General features: G+C 41.3%; 1 protein-coding gene across 3 annotated transcripts in view; it reads right to left on the reverse strand.

Annotated features, from left to right (window-relative positions):
- The window catches only part of WASF2 (WASP family member 2), a 49,675-nt gene that overhangs the window by 11,677 nt on the left and 17,753 nt on the right, over nt 1-20,245 (reverse strand). For 2 of the 3 annotated variants that reach the window (XM_061596363.1, XM_061596361.1), the window contains exons 2-4: nt 8,850-9,003; nt 2,686-2,820; nt 1,548-1,701 (exon numbers count right to left, since the gene is read on the reverse strand). In XM_061596363.1, the coding sequence (XP_061452347.1) occupies nt 1,548-1,701; nt 2,686-2,820; nt 8,850-8,979 (419 nt within the window). In that variant the 5' untranslated portion in view covers nt 8,980-9,003. Of the gene's footprint in view, nt 1-1,547; nt 1,702-2,685; nt 2,821-3,598; nt 3,734-8,849; nt 9,004-20,245 lie in introns of those variants that run through there. The other variant, XM_061596364.1, reaches the window with a different exon arrangement.

Raw genomic sequence — 20,245 nt, forward strand, 5'->3', positions numbered from 1 at the left:
GGAGAGTCACATGCTGCTCTCAAGCCTATTATCATAATCTTACCCACTCTTTACCTCAAGGTCTCGGGGAAGGTTAAAGCCATTTAAAATCTAGTATTAAGAAAAGTTCAAAACAAATTACAGTCACAGGAATAGCATGGGCCCTGAAAATACACATCTCAGGTGTCAAAGGCCAGGGTAAAGAGGTGCGCCTTCAACATATGATGGAAAGTGGGTCCACTTTTGTGAAGAAAATTTACTAACAAATTTAATAAACAAACTATATAACAAAGATGGCAGATGTACCTCTGTGGGGAAGGAACTCTACAATGTAAAGGCTGCCATAGAGAATTGGGCCGCCACCACTCCCTGCACTTCTGAGGGCAGTGGAACTACGAGAGCCCCTTCTGCTGATCTTAAACATTTGAGAGGGTCTGTAAGGGAAGGAGGTGGTCTTTCAGATATTTGGGGCCTAAGCTGTTTATGCATTTAAACAGTAATGAGACCACCTCGAATTGGGCCCAGAAACTGGAAACCAATGTAGCTTTTAAAACAGGGGTTATGAGAGTTCTAACAGCAATTTGGCTGCTGGATTTTGGCCAGCTGAAGTTTCTGAGTAGTCTTCAAGGGCAGCCCCACAGAGCACATTGCAGACAGACATCTCTTCTATTTGGAAGCAAGAGGCCTCTGTTGGATGGGGCAGTTTCTTACTTCCCACTGGGAGGGACACCTGTAAGGTAGGGAAGTACCATGCAACTCTCCTCACCTTGCACATTCCCTTCCCTGTCAAATTCTGGAGCTGGCAGGAGTGTGTGTAGAAGAGCATGCAATGATGTCATTGCTGGGGTGGGGGGGGAAATATGGCCCTTGAGCAGTTTGGCCAAGGAAAATGCAGTCTGCAGGCTCATTACATTGGGCATCCCTGCATTACAGAATGAAGACTGGAAACATCTTGTTCAATTAGAGCAAAGACTTGTTTAGTCTAGTGTGCTGTTTCCAGCAGAAACCGCTATTCTGGAACCTCACAAGCACAGCAGAAAGAGGCCGCCCTTGTTTATCCTCCAGCATACTCAGGCTGATTCTGAACATGGAAGTTCCATTTAGGTATCATGGTTAACCACCACTGAAACGCCCTTTGTTACATAGATTTGTCTACTGCTTTTTAAAAGTTTTCTAAAACTAGAGGCCATTGCCATTTATTGTAGAAATGGCACAGAAGTCAATTACGTGTTGTGGGAAGCTGCACTTTTTCTTTATCCTAATTTCAATTGAGTGATTTCAAGTTCTAGTACTGCAGAAGATTTGTCCCCATCTCCTCTCTGTTTTCCAATTCTGTGTCTTGTTATCTTTCTCCATCTTCTCCCTCTCAATTTTTCTCTGAAAGACTAAGCCATGTTAGCCTTTGTAAGAAAAGTCCACCAGCACTTTGGTCAGTCAACAGGTTCTCTTATGGTCAAGCTGGGCCACACCACAGTCTTTAGGGAAGAAAGCAGTTTCAGACCAGGTCCATGACCTTATCAATTGGAAGGGCAGCCTTTTCTCTTAGTTATAAACATAAGGTGCATTACCTGTAGGAGGAAAGGATATTAAGAGGTGGCGGCATATTACAGACACTGTAAGTTTCAAGAACCGGCACAGGGACAGAGTCTCTGTCAAAGAGCTTTTGGTCCTGAGTCGTGGAGCTTTTGAAGGCTTTCCTGGTGTTAATACCTTGCAGGGACACTAAAAGGAGAGAAAGAAAGAATAAGGAAAACTAAAGTCACCTCAAACACACGCTAAGCCAATGTTTGCCCAGCTATAGTTCTTAACACACTCTGCTATCATAACATGGATCTTTCTGCCACATCAGTAAGGAAGCTTTTCAAGACAAGTTCTTTTCGCAGTATCATCTGAAATGCGTGCTTTTTAAAAAAAGAAAAACTACAACACAATAACGGAACAGGGAGACAAAAAAAACCTTCAGTCAAAGAGAAGATCTGCATGCGTTCAGAAAAAACTCCAAGTAGGGTTGGCATTTGATCAGTCCAACCCACCCACCCCCCGGGGAAAAAGAACAAAAAACTCTTTGGTCAATTGACCAGTCAAATAATAGCCAAGTGTTTGAACATTATTAACTATAACAGATAATTATGGTTTTTGACAAAAACTACTGCCTTCTAAAAAAATCTATGGAGAACAATAAAGCTCAGAAGCCTTACAGATCACCAGGCCAGAACAATGTGGAAGCCCCACCTCACAAATGCAGTGGACTCAGTGGTAATTGCGATTCCTGGGCAGCTGACATGCCACTGTGATTAACGGTTTGTGCATTTGCTTCGCAAGACCTCCTGAACCCCGAGTTCCTCATCTTTCTCCAAAATCCCTGCAGCTTAACTGGCATGGTCATTAGGAACAGCTAAACTGCATGGCTTAATCAGAAGGGAAGAGGGCAGAAGCTCTTTGAAGGGAGCCACGCTGAAAGGAGTGCCTGCTGCTAAATGAGATTTATGCCTGTGTCTCTCTAAACCTGCAGAGCAGGGGACCAAGAGGTCCTCCCTTTTGTTATTACTGTCAGGTGACACATATCCATGATGCAAAGGTAGACTGTCATAAGGAGTCTAGCTAACAAGTGTCCCCACCCTAATGTCAAGTTCATTTTAAGGCCACAAGCATTTCTCAGCTATTTAGCATAGTTGGTCTAAAAGTACATCAATTTTGCTCCATTACCTTCCTCCTCCTTGGGATCCAGCTGAGTGACTTTGACCTGAAGGCGGTCAACTCTCTCGACTAGAGAACTCACTCGAAAGGCAAAGGTGTTTGCCTGAGTAAAAAGCTCTCCAAATATGTCTTCCGCAAATTTACCTGGAAAAGAACAGAAGAATATTACACTTTTAAATGCCCAGTCTCTTGTTCTTCCTGTATCATAAAATAACCTGGCAATGACTCTCTGTTAATTACATTTTTCTTATGTACCCCACATGTCAACTGACAGAGGGGTGCTGTATAAATTGTATGTACACACATAGCAGCAGTAAGTATTGATACATAAATATTTTAGTCCTCTTATTCACAGGAAGGAATGCCTGAAAACAGCATATTTTGTTCTCCTAATTGGGACATGAGTAACAAGCAAATCACGTAGGGGAAAAAAGAACTGTATGAACTAGCCTGGCTAAACATAACCCTTCCAGAGCACTTGTAGAACACTGAAGGAAGCTAAATAATAAAAAAAAGATTTCAATAAAGTCACAAAGAAGGAGGGCAGCCATGAACCAGATCATATTGTTGTATTAGCCTTCAGCTTGCAGGTCTGTGATCTCTTTAGCTTCTAGGATGCCCATAGACACACAGTGACAGCTACATTTCATTGTCCTCTGAAAGCTCTAAAGGGCTCACTTCATTACATGCTACCACCCATCTCTTAGCTCTCTTTCACACTGGGCACAGAATCATTTATTACTTGCAGGTGGCAGCATGAAAAAACAAAGCAAGGTGCTTTCAAGGTTGAAAACAATGCGTCCAATTTTGAGTTGGGAGATTTTCATGTTCCTGCTAGACATTTACAACAAGTTGTCTGAAGGAAGCAACCTAAAGTTAAACAATTACAAATTTAAAGATGAAATTTAAAACTACAGAGCACCTGAAGCTCCTACTGGTACCCAAGAAGCCTGAACAGGCATTCAGTATATTTGAGAAGCCAACAAAGCAAAACATCCAGTATTTATTTAGATCCAGAGGTCATCTTCTCATGGAAGCAAAGGAGATTACATAAATCCTAAAATGAAATTTAAAGAAAAAAAGGGAAGGGTCAAAAGAAAGATCCCCATCCCCAAGTGGTTTCAAATCTAATGAGCTACCTTTATTTATTTATTAAATTTATATCCTGCCCTTTCTCCCAATAGGAGCCCAGTAGGACCATAATGGTCCCAGTGAGCTGAAAGACAGAATACAACTACAGAAATAAAAATGTATATTTACATGAGACAAGAATTCTAAAACATGGTAAAAACATGCAGAGTATATTCAGGGTGGAAGCTAAGGCAGTGAGGCAGGTGGCACTGTCTTGCAAGAAGCTAGCAAGTTCTTAGATGTCATCTACATGGAGCTCTGGTAAAGCAATTCAGTTTTAACATGTTACCACGACCAGACAAACCTCCATTGTTCATTCTCACACCTACAAAATGTATGCAGATTCCAGGCTTTGAAGATATACCGGCTACAAAGCCCACCTAGAAAACAGAAAAGCTGCTGAGGTGGGCACGGCAAAGGGGCTTCGCAATACTGGGGAAAGCAAATAATTCAAACACTAGGTTCTCATTGTTAGGATGCTCTCATCAGATTTCAAAAGAATATTCACTGTCTTGTAGTTAGACCCGGATGCAGAGAAGGGGTCCCCATAAACAACTTTGTAGAATACTTGCTTTTAGGATATATTCCCTCACATGTTGTAATGCAGACACAACTTATACTAAAAAAGGGTGCCTGCATTGCAATTTGATTTCTGTCAAATGATCCCATTTGAGCATTGGAGAGAGAAAAAACAAAAGATGGGAAATAAACATGCATATGAATGAGAGTATAAAGCAGCCTTATGTCAAGTCACATCCATTGGTCCATATAGCAGCTAGATTTCGGCCCAATACTATGACTTCTGACTAGCAGCAGCTTTTCAAGGGCTCAGGCAAACATCTTTCTCCCTGCTCAACACCTGATCATTTGAACTAGAGTTGCCAGAGACTGACCTTCTGCATGCCATGTGTTCTACCATCACTGAACTATGACCTCTCCATACCTGCTTCAAGGTTCAAGTTCGTCTTACCCCTTATGTACCCAGTCGATCACTGTGCTCTGCAGGTGAGGGCGTCCTGCAGATACCATCTTATCAAGAGGTCCATTCCACACAGCATAGGAATGGGACCTTTTAGTGTTGTGGCACTGACACTTTAGAATTCCCTCCCCTTAAATATTAGACAGGCGCCACCTCTGTTATGTTTTAGCGCCTACTGAAGACCTTCCTCTTTCAACAAGCCTTTTAAGTAGAGACCTTATGCCAGTCTGTGTCTATGCTTCTAACATTTTTTTTAAAAGATGTTTTAAGATGTTTTGTTTTAATACATTTTTAAAGATGTTTTGTTTTAATATGTTTTAAAGTCTTTTGTTTTTAAGATGTTTTAAAGTGTTTTTAGTGTTTTTGATTGCCATCCTGGGCTCCTTCTGGGAGGAAAGATGGGATAAAAATTTAATAAATAAATAATAAGACACATTTAATCCCACCCTCATGGGAACTGCATCACTGCATTTATACTGTTGGATAGCCACACTTACATTTCAAACTTTTTCACCATGAAGAAGGGAGGGAGAGGAATACAGAATACAGCCTGAACCTATGCTTGTATAGCCAGAAGTACACCCAAGTAAAGCTGCAATGCTATATTCTTTCTCACTTTATACACCAAGGGATCTTTTCAAACTTTAAACTGCATAAGCTATGCTTCATTCTGGTGCAATGCTGGCCATCCCGCTGATTATAGCACACATGCCTTTGATATGCCTTTATAAACTGCAACACCTGCTCTTGTATTTGACCCACATTTTATTGTCCCATTGTGCCTGTGTACCCAAGGGAACTAGCCTATCCCTGGGGAGGCAGAGATGGGATTTCTGTGTCTGGCAACTTCTTAGGTCATCCCTTTTATGCATGTAGTATTGCTTCTCAGCCATGCTATGCTGGCCTAGTTGGAACGTGTGTGTCAAATTTTGCAACCGCACAAAATGGAAATGGACTGCCTTCAAATCGATCCCGACTTATGGCGATCCTATGAATAGGGATTTCATGGTGAGCGGTATTCAGAAGGGGTTGACCATTACCTCCCTCTGAGGTTAGTCCTCCTCAGCTGGCTAGGGCCTGCTCAGCTTGCCACAGCTGCACAAGCCAGCCCCTGCCTTGTCCGCAACTGCCAGCTGGGGAGCAACTGGGCTCCTTGGGACTATGCAGCTTGCCCACGGTTGCACAGGTGGCAGGGCACATAACCCCTGAGCCACTCCCTGTGCGGGTGATCTTTAGCTGGCCCTTTATACCCAGGGGACCCAAGCGGGGATTTGAACTCACAGACTCTGGACTCCCAGCCAGGCTCTCCTCCCCACTGGGCTATACCAGGAACCCCATAAAAGAAAGTGGCCCACAACCCACAAACCTACCTCCTTGCACAGTCTCTTTTGGGCTGGGAGGAAAAACAGTCAACAGCAACAAAGAAACAGGTGGGCTCAGGCGACATATAACGTGAGAAGGATTCCAGTTTATCTGCATACTTTATTCTGGAGTTAACTGAAGCAAGGCAATATGCCACTCTCCAAAACAATTCAAGGAGGATGCAGAGGCTCACCAACTTCCAGGTGTTACAGTAATATAAATGCTGCAGGAGTGAAAAAGAAGCAGGTCCACCACCACCACCCCGGGCTCTTTCCCTTGAAAATGCACACTGGCTTCAAGAACAGGCTACCTTCCACCAGTTTCGTCCTACAGAAATATCCAGACCGTTCTGATGATTCTGTTCAATAATTAAGCCCCCCAAAGCAATCCTTACTTGGTAGCTGCCTAAGGAAAGAGTCAGGCTTCACTGTATCAAAAGCTTAAATACTTTGGTTTACATGTCTGTTATGAATTCACAATATTCAAAAGGATTTTGCTGCTGTTCTGCTAGCTTAATTCTATGCAGAGGTCAAATTTCTTAGTAGCTACGTTACTATGCATTGTAGCAGCATTTTTAAATAAGAGAACTGAACCTCCCAAGCCCCAAACCTCTCTTTCCTTTCCTCAACAATTTTGCGAGTTAAGGTACTATCTACTCCCACTTTACAGATGATTAACAAAGAGTAATGCCCTATCTAGGGCAGAACAGAGATCTGAACTCTGTTCCAAGACACTACTCAATGGATCACATTCACAAGGGGCGACCTAAAATACAGTATAGTACCAATGAACCTCTGCTCAAACTACCAAAAAGGTATACTCCCTTGATATTAGCTGGAGTGCCTGCTACATATGCAATTCTCTCCACTGCAACCCAATGCATGCCATGTTGTAATCTACTTTCAAACCCCAAGAGTTTAAGCAGCAGTTTATGCACTTGTCAGACTGTCTCATGTACACATTTGCTTTACAGGGAGACGTGCTGCTGTTCCTCCCCCACCCCCAAAAAAAGATGTGTCAGCAGAAGGGGAAAAAGCCACACACAGATCCAGCACAATAATTCACTGGGACTTGGCCATTATGTGGGTCTCTAAGTCAGGACATTAAAAAACCTAGGCACAGAGTGCCAAGAAATTCATAAAGGGGATGAACACAACTTTACTTTTTTTTAAAATTCAGAATCCAGAAAAATGCAAGGACATGAACATCTTAGACCAGACATTAAGAAGGGTTCAAGTGCAGCTGCCCCACACAGTTCCCTGCCCTTTCACATGGCTGGCTTTCACATCTATTGACTTCCTATGCAGTCTCTCTGCTGATCACAGGCACTATAAAAAGTTACCAAAACTAAAAAAGCTTGTATTTTCCATATGAAGTTATGTAATTTATTCATGCTGAAAGAAATTTGATTTTCTGTGTACACACACAGACAGTGCCTTCCCAGATCTCTGTCAATTTAGCATGCTGCTGTTGTCTACCTACCTCAGGAGAAAGTGTTATAAATGAACAAGCAACTCCATGTAGCTTTACTGTTTTCCTCCTGCTCCATTCATGTATGTAAGATTCTCAAGAGCACCTTTAATTGTTGCTCTTTTTAGGAACCATAAAACCCTAAAACAACAGCTCTTCCCATCATCCTGGCCATTGACCACACTGACCAGGGCTGATGAGAGGATAACAAGATCTGGAGGGCCACAGGCTTCTCATACTTTTTTTTTTTTTAAGGATGAGACACATCTACAACACATGCTTAATCCAGAAAAGATAGAACTGATTACAGTAGGACTGAGGAGCCCAGAAAGTGGAACATTTACCCACCTTAGATGAACTCACACTTTCCCAAAAGATAAATTTTGCATTTCAAACTGGGAAAATTTAAATTAGTCCACTCAGCTATTTAGACTTAACACTCCCTACACAGTTTTGTACAATCACTCTCTCAACACTGTGTACCTTCACAAGGGTGTGAGTAAATGAGGACCCCCTGGCAAAGCATTTTATAAAGCTAAAACTCTAGAGAAACAAGTTATACAACTCTAATCCCATTATGATTTTAAATTGGGTAAAACAAAGACCAAGAGCAGCTAATTTCTCTTTTTAAAGCCTCAGCCCATGTTTTAACCCTGCCATTTTACAAAGCTAGCTAAATGAAAACCCCAAATCAGTTGTTCCCATTAGTCATCTGTAGAAACAGACAGCATGACAATACCAAATAGTGGAGACAGTGTGTAGTCTCTGCTAGGATATTTTAGTGTTCAATACTGAATACGTTTAAAGCTCAAATTAATAAGCAACTGCATCTGCATTCTGACAGGATTCTGATAAAAAGGAATACTATCAGGCTAAATGCTGAAAACAGATGAGCTACACTTGATCATGTGCTCAACATATTGGAGGTTGCCAGCCCAGTGCTTCTGTATGGAGGTCCTCTAAGAAGCCTGCCTTGTACTCCTTCCATCTGTGTTTCAGCTGTAGTCATTCCTTGCTCATCCCTCTAAGCACACTCCCCAACACAGCCTGGTTGAGGAGGAGGAGGAGGGAGAAATCAAGGTTCACAGAGGTTTTTGCTAGGAATATCTTTTAGCACTACCCATAGAAGACAGATGGGGGAGAAATAGGAACGTAAGAGGAGGGAAAAGGCAGCTGAATCAAGAGCCCAGCAGCTCCTGAGGGCAGCACGCAGGCTGGCCACGATACTCACTCAGGCTGCCCAGCTGTCGAATGACATTTGCCAGGGTGATGTTGGTTGCGCATTCCAGCTCATTCCGAACACTAGGCAATGTCTGACGGCACAGGTGCCTTGGCTCAATATTTCTTGTTACTAATGGCATGGTGGACCAGCTTCAGGCAGCGTTCTGAAAGATAAAAAAATCCCCCCAAACAGGAAAAGGATTACACAGCTACAGATCCTGGCAACACCAGCAGCACAGCATTCATTTCCTTGCTCAGAAATCAGCTTTATCTAAATCACCGCATCCATCTCCCCACTACACACACACAAACCTATCAGAACTGGGCTTTTAAAATAAAGACCCTGCTGTTTTAAGGCTTGCTGCAGAGAAGCCAGGACTGCTTCTCACTTAAAAGCTAACGACAGCGCTGTGCCCTGCCCACCAACCATGTGTTCAAACTTAGCTAGCGGACTTCTTTCAGATACTGCTAAACATTTAGTCAAAACTATTAAAGGCTGCCAGGAAAAACCAACATCAACCCAATTAGGATAGGGTTAAGCACTTTTGTCATGCCAGACAAGCTGGCCTCTCATGAGAAAACAGGAAGCATTTTTAAATGACTAGGAAGCTTGCTAACAACTGCTTCTTAGCCAGAGGGCTGCACCACTTCCCCTGAAGTCCCTTGTGATAGAAGGTTCCCCCATAAAGACAGCTATGGTTTTGGAGATACTATAGATTACACACAATTGTCAAATAAAGACTGCAGCTCTAGAAATTAAAGTACAAGTTTTGAAAGGATTGGCCAGAGAATCATGCTGATCTCTCCTCCCAAAATTTATACTACCAAAGAATCTGCAGTTATGTTAATCTGACACTTGAAGAAAGTCTTTCCCCCTTATATTACAGCATTTCAGTATGAAAATATCAAACACAGATATCAACATAAGGAAGAACAATAATGATTTGATCACCACCACCACCTCTTTCCTACTTCATTACGAATATAACTAGCCTACTTCTAGCAAATATAAAGTCCATTTATAGTGCCTATATGCCCATGTCATTCATTTTCAAGAGAATACTTGTCAGGGAAATTTAAGGTCTGATGGAGAACAAATCTAAGATATCCACTAGTGAAAATCAAGTACAGTGTAATTCATTGGCTCATTTCTTTGAAGGAAAAAGGAGGTCCCCTTCTGAGGTCAGATGGTGAACAGCTATGCCAGAGGAGACAGCTGTCTTATGACAAAGACTCTGATCTGCTGTGGATGGAATGGAAAAAATAAAAGCAGGAAGCTGACAGCTTGGGGAACATGGCTTCCTGTCACCAAAAGCAACAAAACCAAGAATCATTTTTTTAAAAGTCAGCTGTTTGTACTTGACTTTGAACCACCCTTTTATAATCTCTGTGGCAGCTGGCAGCTTATCTCTGAGGTCCAGGAGTCATTCCTGGATGCTTTTCTATCAGTGTGTTAAGGGACTAAGGCGATATTAGCTCCTGCTAATTACCTCCCAAGCCAAAAATCTGAATTTCCAAATTTGACCTGCCACTGCAGAGGAGTTCAAGATCTGGAGGGCACAGAACAACATCCAAGGTTTTATATGTAACATGAGGTTACAAGAATCTCAAGAAATTAACAGCCTGAGCCAGGAAATCTTGACAGGAATACATCCACCTCTTAACCGGCCTTCTTGTGCTGGGTATTGCAGAGGTCAGCCAGCTAGCTGTAGCCATAATCGCAACAAAATGATAAAAGGATGACAAGATGATACATTATATTTTAAATAGTCAGAGAATCTGTTATATTTCTCTGTATATAATTGAAGTATTTTATCCATCCTTGTGTTAAGTCTAAAATAGGTAAAGAACTACCCTGCAGAGATGGAAAATGGAGACTAAAGAAAATTTCCTCAAGGTCATTGTGAACTTGGCTGAGCCTGGATCTGAACCTAACTATGCCTAAGGGCTGCTTCATATATTATCATTTATTAAATAATTTCTAGCCCACTTTTAGGGTTAAAAACTCTCAGAAGATTTATGACATTTCAAAATACAGGGTAAAGAAGCAAATCATTAAAACCATATAAACAGTATTTGCTACATAAATCATTAAAACAAGTTAAGATAGCTGCAGCAGATAAAATGTCAGTTAAAAGCACAAACATAGTTAAACAAAGATTAGAAGCATTAAGTCTTTAAAATCCTCCTAATGTCACCAGAGACAGCACCACAGATACTTCACAGGGGAGGGTAATCCAAAGAAGTTGGGCCACCACAAAAAAAGTCTCTACCACTGTGTAATGTCATAGTTCTCACCAGTGGACCAGAATGCAGGATCTCAGATGCTGATCTTACAGCTTGGACAGGATTACACAGGTGCAGGTGGTCCTTCAGATAACCCTAGCTATGTGTTTGCTTCTGTGCAGGAAACATCACATATGCAACATCTCTAAAGTTCTATTCAATTGGGTGTCATGGCCACATAGCTATTACAAGTTTCTATTGCTGTTGAAGGGCAGGACTATACAACATGCTGCAAAGAACATCCCTGTGTAGAGTTCCACGCTGTAATATCAAGGATCATTTGCAAAGTGTTGTGAATCATCACGTTGGGAGTTTCCCCACCTAAGCCTCACATCATTAGCTGCCATGTTTGGGGTGGAGGGACATGACACACAATGTCATACACATACAATGGAATTATTCTAAACACTATGTGAGACTGCAGAACTTGAGAAGAAAATGCATTTTTTTTGCAACAGATCTACACTTCATGTAATATCTGCTTTTCCCCTTTAACTGTCAGCACCAAAAATGTCTTAACTCCACAAGACAGCTGTATGTTCAGCTCACATCTATGGACTGGAGATCTAGGCACCAATCAAGCGCCTGCAGTTTCAACAGCACTGGATGCTGGGCATATGCACGTAGGCTGGGCTCATAGAGTTGTGGATGGACACATTCTGGAATACTGTGAGATCACTAGAGAAGGATCCTTCAGGATCGAATGGCAGAACAGAAATCAAATTAATATTAACAAAAAGCAAAGAAAAGAAATGTGCAACACTTTGGGCAAGTCTTTATTAGACAAAAAGCACAGAAAAAACTAGAAAAAAGAACAAAATATTGCAATATTTTCTATTTGTCTTTTTCTCTCTCTACAGAGTTTAGTAACAAGAGTAAATGAAAAGCAGCCACAACTGCGGGATAGATCAGATCCAAGGACTTAGTCTGTGAGTGTAACTGAGTGGATATCACACATCTGTGGGAACTTACTGCAAAAAAACCTAGATATCTTAATGAAATATAAAGCATTAAAAGAGCTAAACTGCAAAGAAAAGAAAAACTAGAAAAGCAAAACAAAAAAGTGATTGCCAAAAAGAGTACAAAGAGATTGTGTGTAACTTTATCATTTAATTTCCCTAAATTAACTGGCATTGCTACTCTACAGTATTTCTATCTGTGGTATTCCTACTCTGCCTTGGAAAAAATAGTTGTCGGATTATTATTAATAAATGTTTCATAAGGTTCAAACTTTGCAATATGTAGCTTAGCTATTCCAGTAGAAGTGCTCAGAAAACACTACACAGATTTATTTATTTTTATACAGTAGGTTTGCTGGTGGTACCACACAGAGATAACTAATGTTCTTCCTTACAAGATCCACCATGCAATACCTTTAATTTCGGATTGGTGCAAACTAGGGACACAATCCACTTCACGCTAGTGGGGGTGGGATAGATGCTGATGGAGTGGTAAGCGAAATATGCAATGCAGAACAGGATCATCCCCTACAGTAGCAAGCTTGAATAAGTACACTACTCGGCTTTAGCTGATACGTGGGGAGGGGGAGAGAATTAAGGGCACGCTTGCTTATATTTTGGTTCTGATGTGTGAAGTGTAATTGTAATAAAGATGAATGAGGTCAGTCTAGACACAACACTTGCCACATTATTTTGGAATGTGGCAATTGACAAATGATAGAAAAGATGGTGCGGTAATCTTTTTTTAAGCCTTCGGTGGTGATGCTGTGGTGGCTGGTTTTCCCCCTCAACCATATTCCATCAATCCTTGAGTAGAATTCTAAGGAAGTTGCTGCTGCATTCAATGTTTTTCTTTTCATAGAGCACCTCTAACGCTATTTAAAGTCAGGACTTCCACTCCTTTAGTTTTCCCCATTTTTATTGACTATCAAATAAGAAGGAATTGCAATCAAAGGGTATTTTTTTAGAAGTGTTTAAAGTTATGTTTTGGTCACAATGCAATACACTGAACATGCATGTATTTTTTAAGATAATGGATCAGGCACAGGCAAGCAATTCAAATGTTTTAATGAAATCCATGTACATTATTTGTTGGATCAGGAACCGCAGGCATACATTCCATGTCTTTCAGCACAGATGCTGTCTGCCTACACTGCATTATTTTCATTGGATGAGAGTGTGAATGTGCTTCTTCATGCCCATTCTGGTACAACTAGCTAAACAAGTATCACTGTTATGATTAAAAGACCTGGCTTAAGGTATAAATGACAGTAGTTTCCTTGCATAAATATCACTTCAGAGGAATACACACATAGATCCCAAAGGTGAAGTCGGGAAGACCACCATGTGATCAGCTATATAAAGAGCAAAGACACTCACAGAGCAAAAGATTTCATGATACTAATAGCAACCATAGAATATCCAATACTAAATTTAAGGTCACTCAGATGCACTAGCAACTGTTTAGGTGGACTCAAGACACCACCCAAAGCTGTACCCCACACAATCACAATGAAAACATTCCAAATCTCAGGGAAAATTCACCCACACCAAATCATCACTGAATTCAGGAATGCAATGCAAAAGCAAAGTTGCAACATGCCAACTTGCATATGAGACACTTTTACAAATGAACAAACACTGTGTGACAACAGACTTTTGCACATGGTAAGTAGTGTCTGGACCAGATTTGTTCCACTAAAGAGGGCCTTTCCTACTAGCAATGAGGGATATCTTAAACTGAAAATTCACACAATAGAATCTGAAAATGACACACATGTATGTCAAAAACAGCAATTTATTTAATCAACTGATTATAAGGTAGATTCATCACCAACTAAAATTTAATCAACTGACAGCCCCAATTTAAAAAAACGGTACTTGGTCCAAGTTTAGGGATCCACTTTTTCTTCTGTATTTTTATTACAATTCAGAATCTACCGATAATGTTTTATTATGGTTTGATTGATGTTTTATTATGTTTTTATTAAATCTCATTAGTTTAATTTTATCCATAAACACTACACACGAATACATCACCTGGAGGCTTATGAAAGATTCAAAATCACATACTGTTAAGTCCACAAGGTTTTTGAGAGTACCTCTTTGCTCAAATATCATAATCCAGCGACACACACAACCCCCCACCCCCCGGCTTCTGTAAAGATTCAAGCACTCATAAGCTCCCCATTTCAATAGGATTCCTAGGGACAAGCCATTGGGAATGTGGGAAATCCATCTTCCAATTCCTCCACCCTTTCGTAAAATGTTAAAAAAGTAGGTGTGGGGAAACCTTTGGCCCTCCAGATGTTAATGAAGTACAACTCCCATCAGCCCCAGCAAGCAAGACCAATAGCCAGGGATGATGGCAGTTGTAGTTCAGCAACATCTGGAGGACCAAAAGTTCGCCACTTACGTTTTAGGCCTAGCAGCTAGGCCTGCATATTAAATCAAAATAGCAGTTTTGAGGGAAGGAATGTTTCCCTCACCCCATTTTCTGTTCCACATTGTCACACAGGGAAAAATATGGCCATGGTAATATGCACCTGTATATTTTCAAATGTGGAGTTATCAGTAGTTGGGGAGGGACAAACATGGAGCAGAAAATCTGTCAAAACACCCCTTGCCCTGGAATCAGTGCTCCAGCCCAATTGAGAGCCCTTTCCCCCCCACAATGAATGCACATTCACATTGGGATATCTAATTGCAAATCTCCTGCAACACAAGTAGTGGTGCTCTTAGGTAGAGAAAGCAGTCCATTCACCACTGCAGGACACAGAGATGGTGTGCCCACATATCAGCCTAAATTTGGTATATCTGAAACAAATAAGCAAGAACAGTAGAATGCGAGAAGGAAAACAAATATAAGAAAGGGGAAAAAAGAGGAAACAGAAGTGCAAGCATAAGCAACAAAGCAAGAAGGGGGCAGGAAGAATCGCCACCCCATCAGTCATACAGAAACACCACTAAAGGGAAGAATGCATTGCTTCACAAATTTTGGGCTATGCCTCAGGTTTGCTCCATGGGAAACATGAGCAATGTAAAAAGCACTCCAAGGTTAGTTGCTTGCTTTCATACCTAGGGCATACAGAAAAGGTCTGCCTTTCATGCCAATAGTAAGGAAAGGCAGCACCAGAACCGCCTGGACTACCTGCTGACTGGCTGTGGGCACCCTTCCTGTAGCCCCAAAAAGATGAATGTGGAGATGCTCTGCCAGGGTGGCACATCTTGACCCCAGATCCTACAACAGCTGCTTTCCTACCCTGTGGCAGTCATATGCTGACATGATCCCCCAGGTGGATGTGGTTATTTTCAGCTCCAGAAAACAGAAATGGCTGAGCTGTGGTCCAGAAGGTCCACATACTTGACTTATTATTTCTAGCACTGAACAGCAGCGACGTTCAAGACAGAAGTTTCCCCAGTTGCACCCAATGCAATAGCAACAGCATGCTACTTACAGCTAAATATTACTTCTATTTGCTGCTTTTCCCCCACAGAAGAGCATCCCAAAGCGATGTACAGTGTAAAAGACATTAAAACCCCATATAAAAACATTAATAAAACACATGCAGACATTATTAGCATGTAAACTCACCTTGACACCAAATAGGTTCTCATAAGGATCATGGTAATATAAGCTCATAGAACGCTCCAAGCACGATGCACACACACAAGTTACCCTATGGACTAAAACTATTCTAGGATAACACCGCACACATTAAGCATGTATTATTATTATTATTATTATCTTTATTTATACCCCGCCCTTTTTCCAAAACTGTACACAGACAGTGCCTCTAAACAAATCAGACCAAAACATTCTCGTAGTCAAAGATGACAAATTACCCTTCTAGAAAAACTCTCTCATGTCAGCAGTCATTTGTAACAAAACATTCATGTTCCCCCCCCCTCTTTTTGGTTTGAAGTGAACACAGAAAGGAAGGAAGCCAAAATATGCCCCACCCTCCCCCAATATAACTGCAAGAAAAGCTTTAAAATAAGCCGGAGGAAATTGGTAGCCTGATTCATCACTGATATTTAAAGATTACTAATTTCACTTCTTTACTGCAAGAAACGCCTCTTATTAAACACCACCTGTGTGAAACATCTTTAAATTAGCACTGCCACAATGGCTGTCTGCTAGCCACAAGGCATCTCTCAACATCTGGCATCTTTAGGAATCTACATCCAAGCACTGTTGCAAGGACTCAGATGATACCTGACCCTGAACACAAGGTAGGAGTTCCTGCAGTTACTTCTAGCTACAGATGCCCACCACACCACACCACCCTTACAAACCCAAGCAGCACAGCCAAGCAGAACAAGCATAGCCTCCTCAGGGACAGCTTTTAAGAATGCCCATTGGTGGATTAAACACACCAGAAGGTATGGAAGCAAGGGAGGAAAGAGATAATCAAATCTGAAATTCCCATCAGGCCACCAAGTTAGAAGTCTTATTTCATTCTCGCAACATAGGCCAACTGTTCCTTCCAACATCTAAAAAGACAACTAGCTTTACATTTTCACGCTTCTCTCAGCAATAACATTTCCTCTTGTGAAACAGTCAAGACAACTGGCTTTGAGGGGGGTCAATGAAAATGCACACAGAATTTTTTTAATTTTTTTTTTAAGGATGTTCATCAGAATGTTCTGCTGAGGACTCGGAGAATAATTCACAGAAGAGGATGCTGTAAATCCAGGGCACTGGAATTACAGACCAACCTAAGGGAGGAGACTCAGTAATCAGCACTAGAGTGATAATTATGAAGCAACGGCCATGTGATGCCACATGCTCTTCCTTTCCGCCTGTAATGAACACTTATTCTCACCCTGTAATGAGCATTTATTCTTTCCCCAAATATCATGGGTTCCTCTGTCATTAATAGCCCAGCTATAGCCAGCAGCCAAATAATAATTGGTAGGAAAGGGCAGCTACAGTGCTTTAAAACAGGATCCTCTTCTCCAAGCAATCCAAAGAGGCTTTGTACAGGGACATCTGCCATAAATAAAACAACGGTAAACACTCTTATTTCCTAATCATAAAAAGGATTTAACTCATGTGTGGCCCTTATTACAAGCTCTCAACAGGTTTTACCTGTCTCCAAACAAAGAACCATGGGCAGAGGAACATTCTCACAGCTCAGTGGGTTGAAGTGCAACACTAAGAAAATCCCAAGGAATTTCTCATCCTGGTATCCACGAACTGGAAATATTTTCTTTACCTTGTGGATGTCTGGCACCTTTAAAAAACCTGCTAATTTGAATATTCAATATATTTGTGCCAAGGACAAGCAATCGAGAAGAGAATAGACAAGCAGAACAGCCTTTAAGAGAACAGAGACAGATACAGAATAGTTTTCCTATGATCTTAGGAACACAGGATGTTGCCTTATATCGAATCAGGCCCACTGGTCCACCTAGCTCAGTAGTCTACTCTGACTGGCAGGAGCTTCCCAGAGTTTCAGACACACAACATTCCCAGGGCTACCTGGAAATGCTGGCAACTGAACCAGAGATCTTCTGCATCTGAGATATGGCATTTCCTCCTTGAGGTCTAGATACTTGAGGGGGAAGAGTCAAAATGCTCAATGTTTATTCTCCATTCACATACCATGGATGTGCAAAGTCCTGTATGAAAACCCCAATATACACTAGTTCTGCCCTTGGTTCCTCTGGAAGGAGGAGTGGGATAAAAATCAAATAAATAAAATAATAAACAAAAAAAGTAGATCATCAGAATAAGCAGAAGCAAAATCATAAAAATGATTAACTTCAAGGAGCACGAGTAATGACAGTACGTACCAAAAAGTAAATTTTGATATATTATCTTAATGCAAATTTAATTAAAGATGTTTAGATGAGATTATGGAAGACCTCACATGGCATGCTTTTTTAATTTGCTGCAAGATTTGAACACACCAAGCAGCATTCCTCAGCCATTTCCAACATTTGTACCCTCCAGGGGTTTTCAGAAAGCGTTACTAAGGTTTTGGCACTTTGGAGGTTCATTGCAGTAGCAGGTAAACACAGACGTGAGACATCACAGTTATTATTTTTTCCCCTGAGGAATAAATATTAGTTACCAAAGTATGCCAATTCAAATGCAACTGGAGATTAGATCTAGAAACCGTTTATTATTACTTTTTCGGAGCATATCCAAGAACTTCCTGCGACTGTGTACTATTTCCATTCTTATTTTCAGAAACTGAGATAAACACAAAACTTTTCTTATAAACACAAGTTTGTCACTGCCATACTTGGTAAGAGCTTGAAGTTGCCTAGGAAATGTCAAGGGAAGGCTACAGAAACAAAAGGAAACCGTGCATGTGCTTCCAGTGGGTATGTATCTGTGCTCAATGTTATCACCTCTTCCCCCCACCTCCATTTGCTCCTTCCCTACCATTACAATCCCAATGCTTGCCAACATATTCTAAACAGAGGGAAAACTCCAATCATCATCAATTGTGCATATAAGACATGCTATTCTGAAAAAAAACTTTACTTCCACAACAAAGTTGGAACAGTCTAGCGCATAACACTAATTATGGATTAATCTGTCCCAAGGAGATTCACAAAATGCTTGCCAGGAGGAAAACTGGTCAGTTTGTATGTGTGTTAATCACTGCGAACTAACGCACAAAAAGAGAAAAAAGCTAGACAAGTATCTGATTCCTGGAATACAAAACTACCAATTAAAAGTGGATAACTTGCAGTAGCCACTGTTCACCCAGCTTGTAAGTTTAGTACCTGCAGGGAAGCTTCTCTTGCTTTTGCTCAAAATGGTTGCAGTTGTTGGATGTTGTATCTGGCGCAAACAGATGCCCAGGATGCAGAACAGTATAGTGACAGGCTAGATGCCAGTTGAAGCAATGAGCCGGACAAGCAATAAGTTCTAAGAGTCACTTTACTGACAATATATCACAAGCTCTCTCTGTACAAACTCCTCGACCCCCACACTCACAAGTGTCTGCTGGCCCTCTATATAGATAAGGCCAGCTGCCCGAGCCTAGGTTTCTTAGCAACACGTCCTTGAAGATGGCTCGAGCTCTGCCAACTTTCGCTGCTAAGTCACGTAGCTCACTTGTGGAAATTTAACCTCTGCTTTCTCGGTTTAATAGCCAACAGCAGTATAATTCAATGATTAAAAACCCACCAGATTAATATCAGAGTTTATGTCATGTTAGCTCAAGCTCCACAGTCAGTATCAAAAGTATGTGTGATCAGTAAGATCACAAATTGTGCTTACCTACAACTGACCTTCCATGCATGCACATTTTTCCTTGGTGTTTCAGGCCCAGTACAGATGGAGAAAATAAAGTACTTGGATGCTCCAAGCTGTCCTGGCCCCGTACTGCCTTATGAAACACCTGAGTGTTACTGTATTGCTAGATAATTAGTAAGAGGAGTTGGCCATGCCTGTTTATTACTTATATCAGTAGTTGGGAGAAATGGTTAAACAGAGAGGAGTCTAAGAACATAAGAAAAGCCCTACTGCATCTGGCCAATGGCTCACCAAGTCCAATGTCTTGTTTTCACAGTGGTCAGCTGGATGCCTGTGGGTAGCCCACAACCTGAGGGCAATAGCACACACTCCCCACTTGCGATCCCCAGCAACTGGTATGCAGAGGGCATGCCACCTTCAATACTTCAGATATTACACCACCATCACAGCTAGTAGCCACTGTTTAGCCTCATCCTACAGGAATTAGTCAAATCCTCTTTTAAAGTTATCCAAGCTGGTGACCATCACTACATTTTGTGGTTGTAAATTCCAGTGCTCTAGCACCCTTTACCATCTTTATGTAGGCTCAGCACAGGGAAGGTTTTTCTATAGCACTAGAGTAAGATTGAATGACATGAGAATTCAAGTCTCTTATTCAGGATTTGAAACTGCAGCATGATAAGAGAGAAGTACTCATTCACTGTTACATGGAGATTTCTACCAGCAGGACATGCTGCAAGACAGCAGGGGTTGCTTTGGAGCCTGAGATGCTTGGTGGGGATAGAAGAGGCTGAGTGGTATGGTGATTTAGTTGAGAAATAGTGATGAATGCAGGGTTAAGCATCCTCACCCAGCACAGCACTTATTTATTTAAATTGCATCCTCCCAACACCACTTTGCAACAAAAAAGCTATGTGGGCCAAGATTTGTGAGCTCAAT

The sequence above is a fragment of the Rhineura floridana genome, chromosome 15 (genome assembly GCF_030035675.1).
Source record: "Rhineura floridana isolate rRhiFlo1 chromosome 15, rRhiFlo1.hap2, whole genome shotgun sequence".
Lineage (NCBI taxonomy): Eukaryota > Metazoa > Chordata > Lepidosauria > Squamata > Rhineuridae > Rhineura > Rhineura floridana.